Genomic DNA, 11,279 nt, shown 5'->3' with positions numbered 1-11,279 from the left:
CTATCTCTCTAATAACCTATTTTCACATTACATTAAGTCTAACTTAACAGGCATGTATACGAGCACAAGATAAGGAGAAAAGAAACATGACATGAAAATATATTTATTTGAAAATACTTCCATTTAAAATACATCTGATTTGCTTTATTTACATAAGCCCTTTAATGCCTTTATTTTTCAATTTAAGTCTTAGTTTGAACCATGATTACATAATAATCAAGTACTTCTTACCTTAAATTGGTACAGTGACATGTCCACATACATCTAACTCGAGGTTGGATAAGCAACATTCAAAATCTAGACAACTCTTTTTTTTGTCTTTTCAGAAATCCAGTTCAAGTACTCCCTGTTCTTGCATAAATATTTCAAGGATATTTCTAACAGCCTATACTGATATTTTCTGTTCAGAACAGTAAAAAGAAAAAGAAATAGAAAATGTGTGCAGACTGAATTCATTAGGCAACTAAACAGTTTTGATTCCTAAAACATGGAGCTTGAACCGGTTCGACACAGGTAAGATGCAATCCCCAGAGCTACAAATGCAATGTTCAGCTTACAGTGATTCTTTACTTCCATCACATTGTAAACATGGTCTCTAAGGCCTCGATTCACAGTTATCCTTCTTACCGTTGTACCTTGCCACGGAACACATAAAATGAAAGGCATAGTAAATAAGAGAAAGGGGGGACAACTTTAGAAACAAGCAGACATTAATTCAGGCATTTCTTTCCAACCATAAACATAATAATTAAAACCTGTGTTTGACTGTGATAATACAACTAAAATTAACGTTATCTTCAAAACTAGCGTTAAATTTGTTCGTAATATTATTAAGCGTTAGGTCTGCATGTGCAATATTGCACACTGCTTGTAGGTGGATGTTTTTTTAAACGCAACAGCCACATTGTCTAAAAAGGTACCGTGTATCTGCCTTGCAGCACATTTAGCAACAATGGTTTGGAGGACTATAGCAGATACCAGCATGTAGTGTGGTGCTAGTTTACTGGTTATTTTAGTTCCCAGTCTTGTTGAGTCTTAAGAGAAGGTAGCAGTGAGGATGGCCTCCTGCTGCTGGTGATGGAGAGTCCCGATACCGACAGCAGGGGCGGGCAGAGCAGGTCGGCTCACTAATCGAAGCTGAGAAAGATAGAAGAGACGCTCTAGTATGTGTAATATTAACAATTAATTTCAGAACCATTAGGCTTCATATTGTAAATTAGATTATTTGACTACTCACCTTGCAGGCCAGCTGCTTCTCAAACCTGGGTGCTACAAAAGACCAGGGACCCATGTTCTGGGGCTCTTCCTGACTCCAAATAAACTCTGTCAGGAATTAAAACATTTAATAATAACAATTTAATTTATACTCTTTAGTGATTCCCTATGTGGAAATTACAATTTACACTGTTATTACACACTACACACAGGCCTGAAATTCAGACACATGCACAGTACCTATACATGCACTAATGGAGAGATGTCAGAGTGAGTGGGCTACCAGTGCTGGACCAGTACCCTGATCGGTTGAGGGGGTTCGATGCCTTGCTCAAGAGCACCTTGGCAGTGCCCAGGAAGTGAACTGGCATCTCTCCAGCTACCAGTCCACACTCCGTACTTTGGTCCGAACGGGGACGGCGACCCTCCGGTTGCCAATCCAACTCCCTACGGACTGAGCTACTGCCACCCCACTTCACATAGAAAGTAAAAGAGGACACTCAGTGTTTTGACTTGTTGTCTAGTTTAGGGAGTTTCTCTTTGGCCCTTTAACCACAGAGGGTTTGATCCAGATCCAACTGAAACTGGATTCAGTGTGTTTGTGGAGGTGAGAACAATGAAATAGAGAGCCGAAAGTAAAACCTGAACTTTTAAATGTCACTTTTCAATGACATTTGTAATAACGCAAACAACTAAAACTTCAGTCTTGGAACATACAGTACCTTCACTCAACAGAATTTCAAGTGGTTTACTCCATTTGTCTTGACGGGGACAATAAATAATAATAAAAAAAAAGGTAAGTATGATTCTTTAAAAAATGTTTTAAGATGGAATTATTAGGCAGCTTAATTTGTATAACGTATATTAGTTAATTTGTTAGTTTGTTGTTTTACAGAAAAGATAATCAGCAACAATTTTGATAATGGATTAATTGTTCCAGCTCCTCATGTATGAATATTGCTAGTTTTCTAAGTCTCTTATAGTAAATTGAATATCCTTGGTTGTTGGACAGCTAAACCAAAAATATAATATGTCACCTTGGATGCCGGAATATAGTGAAGGTCGTTTTTATTATTGATTGATCGATCCTAAACATAATCAGCAGATTCATTGACAGTGTACACATTTGTGTTGAAGCTCTTCTATTTTTGTTTTTGGCTGCCTTTGCCAAACACCATTTCCAATTAGCTGACGACAAATTCAGACGCAAATTTGAGGGCGAACTGTTTGACTGAACAGGGTTCTCAGACAAACTTGGAAAGGGAGCGATGAGGGAAGGTGATCCCCGCTAGATACCGCTAAATCCTACACACTGGTCCTTTATTAGGAGAAGCTCTCTATGTGAAAACGGCCTCCTCTTCTTCCGATGTGTCATAACTGTGTTGCGGTTCATTAGAAGAGCAAAAATCCTCTTCAGTAAATACACTTAACAACCCACAAATTCAAAGAATGATGGATAAAGACAAGGATGTCGACACAGATAGCCTTTAGTTTCTCAGACTGGGAAAGTCTTGCATAACAAAATGACAACATTTCAGTCAAAGTCTAGACCATAGACCGTTAACGGTCTATGGTCTAGACTGACACTCACTGAACTTCAGAGGCTGGACGAAATAACAGAGACACTTGATACAATAGCCCTGCAGTGACTACCAGTCTGGTGAAGCTTCATACTTGAGTTTTTTGTTTGACAGATTTATGGTCCCTTGTGAGTTGTGTAATGTGTTCTTGAGAACTCGGTAATAATAGTGGCGACTATCAGACTTCTATTGTGAAGTTGCCACACACTGCTCAATGGCACTAAACTTCCGGTGACTCACTTAAGGAGCTGCTTTTGTAATTGTTTTTTTTTACATATTTCATTGAGATCATTATCAAGTTTTGAAAATAGACTTTTTGTAAAGTTTTGTAATGGTTTTTTGTGCCTGATGGTCAAATTTAGATGGCTATATTGAGAGCATTGATGAAAAATCCCTTTCTTTCAAGTAGTGAATGATACAACTGAAATTTATTTCTGTTGTCAATGAATGGACATTTCTCATTTTGAATTAAGACTGAGACATTTGTGAATTATCAGGACAGTTACAAAAAAATGTGCCACACCATGAACATATAGCGAGAATTGAATGACATTATGACAAACATAACGTTTTAGCAAGACCTAGACCTAAGACTTTTCAGCGTGTGTCAGCAACTGAGGCACATGAAAGTAGATTAATTGATATTGTAAATAACTAATCATATAAACAGTCCTCAGTTGCAGTCTTAAATTACATATTATGAGCTTTAGCACGTTTGTTTTTACTGCGGAATTTTTGTAGTGGCTGTTAATTTGTCCTCTACTATGTTTCTTCTTTGATTTTGAAGTGATGTAAAGGCCAGAAATGGTAATGTATGGTGAGAAACACAGTCAAGTACTTCACGCTGAAGTGTCCACAACAACAATGTTGTGAAAATGTTAACTTGTTCATAAAGCGAGTCGTGGTTTGCTTGTAATACAGCAGTGCAGACATAAACCTAAACAAAAAATAAAGAAATGAACTTTTCGTCAATGACTGGACTGAAATCAACTGCTGTTGTTGTGATGGCACTCATAAAGTCAGTGTGCGTACGAATGGTAGGCGGAGGTCCTACACATACCTTTAGCGTTGGGGTATTTTTTTAGCTCCTGCTGCAGAGCGTCCAGTGGGAACGGACATAGCTCCTCCACACGGATGAGTGCTGTGTTTTGATTGGCTGCTGATGTCTCCCTCTGTTTCAGGAGGGCATAGTAATGTTTCCCTGAGCACAGCACCACCCTCTGGACACTGCATAGCATAAAAACGAGTGGGCTTAATGTATGGGTTATGCTTTTTTAAATGTATTCCACGTTAGGCAGGTTTTTCTAAAAGGACAATTCAAAACAACCAACGACATAACTATTGTTTAAGAGAAGTAGTCTATGAACACTGCATTGACATCTGAAGCCTTGCAATTTGATTTATGTCTTAAATATACAGTATTTCACCACATTGAGGACACACTTCAGGATACATTTTGAATCATTCTTTACCTTTCTGCTGGGACTGAAGTATCACCCAACACTGGTCTAAAAGATGTTCCTGGTGTCATTGCAGTCAGACTGGATGCTGCCCCCTGTGAAAACAACACACATTATTTAGCCACTTGCATGGAAATAGCTGTAAAAGGGAGTTAGAAATGTTATACGTTTCTACAGTGCTTACAGAAAATCTGAGCAGTGTCTTGGGTCCAACCACAATAAGAGGTTTGCGGAAGTTCCGGATCATTTGTCTCCTCAGCAGGTGGAAGTACTGAGCAGAAGTGGTTGGGTTGACCACAGCCATGTTCACGTTGTCACCGTCCACACCCTCTTCTTTACTGTCACACATCTAAGAGACAAAAAAGGACAAGTTAGGAATAATTTACAACTACGGTAAAAACCAATTACCAATTAGAAAGCTGCTGGTTGAACACACACATCTAGGCAAGAAACATCCAAACTTAAACCTGTAAAGCAACTAACATATAACGGCCGAGACAGAGCAGTGCTTTAAATAACTAATCAAAAGATTACTGTCGTGTCACACTAAAGCTGTCAGTGATGACGCAAAATGATGATTCCTAACCCCTTAACAATCTGACAGCCATCTGACTTTTTTTTTTTATAGTCATCGCAATATCAACTAGCGCAATATGCATATCACAAAAGGCTGCAACATATCGCACTAGACAATGCAAGATTTTATGTGTTAGTTGAAAGAAAATATCAGTGAAAAACAGGAAATTAAAATGTAACTATCATTTTTTTTAAGTGGTGCCTTTTATGTTCAATTCAACATTCAACTTGTTCAATAAAATAATGTTAGAAATGACTTCCTTTTATTTGTTTTAAATTTAACAAGCGTTTGGTTGTATTTTTGCAGAATACTTAAAGCAGCAGAAATGCAGAACTGAGTACACTGTATTATCTGTTTGTTTATCGCAAGTAATAGTGTTATTGCGATATTCAACAACGTTATTGTGCAGCCCTCTACAATAAACAATTTCAATGAAAATTAGTTCTAATTTTTCTGATGTAGTACAAATGTTTCACCTTTTCTGAAGGGGTGTATTTAATAAATAGAGCCATTTACTGCCATTATCTGTGCTGAGCTAGGCAAGTGGTGGGTGCGTCAGACAGAGTTATGACATGCACAGAGATGAGGAGGGTATGTATGGACTTATCTAACTCTGGGGGATACGGTGAATAAGGTAAAGTCTCAATAAGTCGGCGTGTTTCTTTGAACAACAAACTTTGGCTGACCAAAGGCATCCATGTTTGATTTTCAGGCAGTAACGTAATATTAAGTGCCAAGTCTAACATATCGTCGCCCAGTTCCAATTACTACTGGGATTTTGACGTGGCTTTCAACACAAAATCACAAAGTGCTCAGAAAGTGACATTTACATTTCAGTCCCACAGACCTGGAGGAAGCGCTCCATACGACAGGATGAGTGTTCGGGTCCGGCTCCATCATAGCCGTGAGGCAACAGGATCACCATCCCACTTTGTAACAGCCACTTGGCTTCACCTGGGGACACAGCAGTTTCACATCTGACATGTGAAGAGTTTTCAAGATATGTATGATAAGTGTAATTGTGAATCTGTTGATAGCATAAGTGTGGTCAGAGTGTACCTCCAGTGAGAAAGGCATCAAAGATGATCTGTGCTCCGTTGAAGAAATCTCCAAACTGAGCCTCCCAGATGGGAAGGAGCTTCGGCTGCGCGATACTCATACCATACTCAAATCCAAGCACCGCCTCCTCAGACAGTGGGCTGTTACACACCTAAAAATACACACACACACACAACACACACCACACACACACACCACACACACACACACACACACACACACACACACACACACACACACACACACCACACCCACACACACACACACACACACACACACACACACACACCACACACACCACACACACACACACACACACACACACACACCACAACACACACACAGAAATGGGGTGCAAATGGCTCGCTAGCGCCCCATACAAAACTTTCTTTTCTTTATTTTTTTTTTTATTTTTTTTAATTGAGCTCCTGCTGTACATTTCAGGTGGACTAATGACAATCGGCACACATATTCTACCATGGTAACACGTATAAAAAAACCTCTTGGAGCCCCACCCTAAACTCAACAGGAAGTCCGCCATTTTGAAAAACTCCTTCCTAGAGATTTCAGCCAATAGACTTCAACTTTGGTCCGTGAAATCTTAAGACTATAAAGTGAGAAGTTATTAAAAGACAGACTTCTCATCAAACGGAGTGGGGAGGGAGGCTATTTAGCGCATTTCTTGATGAAGTTGTTGTAACTACAGTGTACATTGGCCATTCTGCCCAAAATGTCTTGTGATTGACAAAGGTCCAGGCCTGAGGACATCTACAGGAAATAGTGACTCATAGTCATAGCACCAGCTGCTAGCAACAGGAAATCAGCCTTACACAGTATGACAAACATCAACTGATTTACAGTAAATTTACCATGTGTGGCCTAGAAGTAATATTGAGCTAGCCCCTGCATTTTGACCATGCCCGTACACAAATGCTCGGCAGAAAGGAGCGGCGTCCGCCGGTAACCCCGACATGGTCGAGGTGCGAGGGCCCGTCCAACACTGCTAGCAGCTTTAATTTAAGAATTAAGGATATAAATATGTCATGCTTTAAACATATTTTGTTAACACTGATGTTTTATCTGTTTTATATGGATTTTACCTCCAAGAAGCCAGTCTGTTGAGGGCTGATGTGGTTCAGAGGGATGTACATGTCATTAGTCTCCTGACACACCACCATGGCGTGTCGCTGACTGAACGTGCCTCTTCCAACATCCTGTCCGCTGATTCGAATGTTAAAGCCTGTAACAACAATCATTTTAAATCTACAAATCCATTTCTTGACAGCAATAATCAATAAATAAGCAATCATAAATAAATACTCCATGATTCTTATATTTGATCTGGTGTACAATATTTTCTGCCTAACACTGACCTTGGCAGAGGAGAGAGCCAAAAGCCAAGGCCTCTGCTGTGGACCAGTCCAGTTTGGTCCCTTCTTCTAATTTGTTTAACCGAGCCTGAGTTCACACAGGAGGATAACATCATCTTGTTGCTGCCATGTCAACAACAGACAATCCAATAGAAATTACAGAAACGATGGTCCACCTGTGCATGGGTCTTTCCAAGGTGGCTGTGCAGCTGGATTTGCTCAGGGATGTCCACAGATTTTGCTCCTACAAACTGCAGCAGGGGAACGGGGACACCTGTGTCCCAGGTGGTGACTCTGGCCTGTGGTTCCACCAGATCCCCCCAACGGCCCTGCAGGTTGGTGGGTGGAGGGCTGTACAGGGTCATGTTAGACAGCTTGTCGTTTAGCATGCTGTAGTGTTGGGACTTGATCACGTCACGCTCGACATCGGTCATCAGACCCTCAGAGATCAGCTGGTCTGAGTAGTAGTCAGGGACGCTCTTACGGGATCTGTGAGGATGCAACAATGTTTGTGTCATTCACCAGTATATTACACAATATGTCTGTGGGGGAACAAACAATTTTTTAACCTATACAAATGATTCAGAATTGCTTCAGGCAAACAACTTTCTTGGTTTTACTCTATGTTGGCAAAGAATTAAAAAAAAGGCTAAAATCTTGAAATCTCCAAATGGAATTTGAAGACACTCAAAGCAATTTCTTATGTCAGTCAAGATGCGACTTCCAGTGGTACTGTTGCCATCTGCTACGCTTGCAGGGTTTCCTTAGCTCGCTAAATTGCCTGGAGATGGAGATGTATTTTTAAGATTTTATTTAACTAAAATGTGTCACACAAGTAACTCTTTTAAGGAATTACTTAGGGCGTAGTTTGTGTGCAAGTGTGCCGTCGAGAGAGTTTTAGCATCTGCAAAAGAACCCTAAGAAATATGCTTTATGTGCTACGGTAACTTTTAAAGTGAAAATACGTTGTGATACAAAGTAAACAAGGTAAATAGAACTGACCGGATGATCTTGTACATGGCTGGGTTGGTGAAACCAGGCTCGTCCAGCTCATTGTGGCCCCACTGACGGTAGCAGATCAGGTCAACGATGACGTCTTTCCTAAAAAGCCTCTGATAGTCCACAGCCAGCCTTGTGGCCCGCAGCACCTCCTCTGCATCATCGCCGTTTACGTGGATCACAGCACAGTTCACCATCTTACCTGTGTAACAAATGTGACAATAACTTTCAGATTATAACAGGCCACATGAACTGTGTTAATGTGTTTCTTAACACGCTTTTACAATTAAAACAATTAAAATAGGGCAATTAAAATAGGTTTCACCTTTTCAAAGGCACATATGTGCATATATTTTGACAGAGATGTCTATGCTTGATAAGAAAGTAGAACTATATATATATATATATATATATATATATATATATATATATATATATACATATATATATATTCTTCCAATCTATCCACTATCCAACTGTTTTTTTTTAATATATTTAGATAACTAAACTTCTGTATGGAAACAGGTAGTAACCAAACCCAGAGTTATTAAACTAGGCATGATAAACGTTCATAATGAACGCCAGCAGACCCGTTGGACTACACCCGCCCATGTTGCCATGTATTGCACATGCTCATATGACGGTTCACCCGAGGTTCTGTAGCTGTAATAATGGATATAACTAATGGTTGTAATTCACTCAATACATTAACGTGGAAGTAAAGCCATTAGCGTTTCCCAAACTACCGGGGCTATTGGCTAACATCAGCGGTAGATAGCATGGGTGTATTAAGAACGCTGCCACTGTATATCGCTATATGCCTACATAACGTTACTACAAACACTGTGAATACAGTGCCTTGGTTCTCTCAAAACAACCATTATTTATTTTGATAAGCATTAGTATTTAGTACGTGCCAATAATGAACATTGTTGTTGACTGTTGATGTCAATGATTGCAGACTAACCTTAGTACCTAGCCAGCAGCACGGCATAATGATTACATCGCCTTGGTTGTCTAAATCTACATCCATCATTTATTAAGATAAGCATGTAAATGATCAGGAACAACAATATTTTAGACAATGAAACAGCAAGTTCATGAGTACGACACGTATAGAGAACCAACTATACTTGTAAGAGACACGAGTGATCATCATAAAACGCCAATTCCGGTCACTGGCCGATCAATCGGTGCATCTCATATATATATATATATATATATATATATATATACTACTATATATATATATTATACAATATATTATAATATATATATATTATATATCTACCACACAACCAACACACACACACACACACACACACACACACACACACACACACACACACACACACACTTAATTAATTATTTTGATATGTTTCACTGACCAACATCACTACAGTACAAAGAGGATCTCGCTCTCTCGGATGGAGTGGTGTAACCCACTTGGTTGTTCACAATGAGATGGATGCTCCCACCGACTCTGTAGTGAGGGAGGTTTGAAAGGGTCAACGTTTCTGGAACAATTCCTTGGCCAGGGAAAGCGCCGTCACCATGGACCTGTGGAGAAGACAACAGAGATTGTCCTGAGCTTTTAGTAAAACTGCAGGACGGTTTGATAATGACTTCTAAAACCAGGCCCAGAGAGGTTAAGTGCCATTAGTATGAACCCTGGATCAGAATAGAAGAGTAAAGACGACATTTAGATAAGTCTATTATTGGAGATCCACATTTTGTAGGCAACAGTAGAAATTGTATTCATTCCAGTATTCTAGTAAGTATACTGGTTATTTAGAAAGAATGCTTTAAAAATAGACAAAGGTTAGGTATGGACAGTAAAAGGGAGGTGACCTAAAGGACTGGAGAAAGAAAACAAAATGGCTCCTTTTGGGCAACTAATTACTGCAGGTAGTGGTACTAAAACAAGAATAGGAATACTTTATATGCAGTGATATATATGCATGCATGGCTGTGGTGGAATTTCCAGAAACACCATGTTATGGTAAGATGAGACAAAGGCAAAGCTTAGGTCATTCATAGGTCACAGGTCAGGGGACGACAACATTCGGCCAGTCTTTAATAACAACACCTCATCATGTATGAAGATGTTTGTGTCTCTACAGCCTCAGAGTCTAGACAGATGTATGATAGACGTGGGCATGGCTGGGGCCTGGAGCCTCCCACGTCATGCCGCCCGTCTCATGCCATGTCATCTCATGCCGAGGTGTGTCCATCGGTAAGTTCATAGGGGATCAAAAATACAAAATCACGAATTTTTTTCCAGATGGAGTCACAGGTAAGTTCGTAACCACGTTTGTTGCAATCAATTGAAAAACGTTATCAACTGTTAAAGTAATTTCAGCCATACATATAGTTTGCTGATTTCTGGATGTTATTGTTGTGTCCCTGATGTTAACATACATTGGATGAAACCTGCATCAGCGACGCAGCCATTTCTGCCAACTAAAGGAGGGATATCCTGAGGAGGGATAAGGATCTGCACACACAAGAACAAGATTATAAAAAACATGTTACACTCTTTCCAAGACTCCTTTCTATTTTTATATTCTATATTGTTTTCACACTTCACTGGAACATTGCTGCAAATACAACTGCTTATCAACATGGCGAGAAGGCATGAGACGAGAGGCTCCAGGTTGCAGCCATAGAAGGAACTTTTTAGTTTGCCTATAATCTGCATTTATTTTATGGACGGACATATTTTTAAGTATTTTCTTCATCAGTATGATAGTCCGCATTTTTCTTGTAGACATATTTTATTCATTTGTATGATTGCCGTTACCGTTTAATTAAAAAAACATCAAATATTTCAAGTATTTTATATGATCGTTGATGCAAGCGTTTACTTGGAAAAGTAAAAGTAAGAGAGAAATTTTTAAAGTATTTTATTTCAGACGCAAGCTTTTATTTTGAAAAGTAGGAGCTTTGGGACATAGAGGCACCAGGCGGGATGGCAGAAGGATTTTTTTTGTTTGCCTATAATCTGCATTTATTTCAT

At 39.4% G+C, this 11,279-nt stretch overlaps 1 protein-coding gene and 1 long non-coding RNA gene across 3 annotated transcripts in view; both read right to left on the bottom strand.

The window, feature by feature from the left end:
• Positions 1-87: 87 nt before the first annotated feature.
• Positions 88-11,279, bottom strand: part of dhtkd1 (dehydrogenase E1 and transketolase domain containing 1) — a 15,200-nt gene continuing 4,008 nt past the window's right edge. Inside the window, exons 6-18 of one of the 2 annotated variants that reach the window (XM_032523925.1) lie at positions 9,649-9,820; positions 8,264-8,462; positions 7,438-7,750; positions 7,265-7,349; positions 6,992-7,131; positions 5,892-6,042; positions 5,680-5,786; positions 4,440-4,604; positions 4,268-4,350; positions 3,856-4,022; positions 1,238-1,323; positions 1,005-1,137; positions 88-642 (exon numbers count right to left, since the gene is read on the bottom strand). In XM_032523925.1, coding sequence (XP_032379816.1) covers positions 1,036-1,137; positions 1,238-1,323; positions 3,856-4,022; positions 4,268-4,350; positions 4,440-4,604; positions 5,680-5,786; positions 5,892-6,042; positions 6,992-7,131; positions 7,265-7,349; positions 7,438-7,750; positions 8,264-8,462; positions 9,649-9,820 — 1,770 coding nt within the window. In that variant the 3' untranslated portion in view covers positions 88-642; positions 1,005-1,035. Of the gene's footprint in view, positions 643-881; positions 1,138-1,237; positions 1,324-3,855; positions 4,023-4,267; positions 4,351-4,439; positions 4,605-5,679; positions 5,787-5,891; positions 6,043-6,991; positions 7,132-7,264; positions 7,350-7,437; positions 7,751-8,263; positions 8,463-9,648; positions 9,821-11,279 lie in introns of those variants that run through there. The other variant, XM_032523923.1, reaches the window with a different exon arrangement.
• Positions 1,739-3,849, bottom strand: LOC116694295 (uncharacterized). The gene is made up of 2 exons (XR_004333099.1): positions 2,797-3,849; positions 1,739-2,760 (listed from the first exon to the last, which is right to left on the bottom strand). It is a non-coding gene; the product is annotated as an uncharacterized LOC116694295 (long non-coding RNA).

This window comes from Etheostoma spectabile, chromosome 8 (genome assembly GCF_008692095.1).
Source record: "Etheostoma spectabile isolate EspeVRDwgs_2016 chromosome 8, UIUC_Espe_1.0, whole genome shotgun sequence".
Taxonomy (NCBI): Eukaryota; Metazoa; Chordata; class Actinopteri; order Perciformes; family Percidae; genus Etheostoma; species Etheostoma spectabile.
The sequence above is the reverse complement of the archived record's forward strand: the minus strand, read 5'-3'. Positions and strand labels throughout refer to the sequence as shown.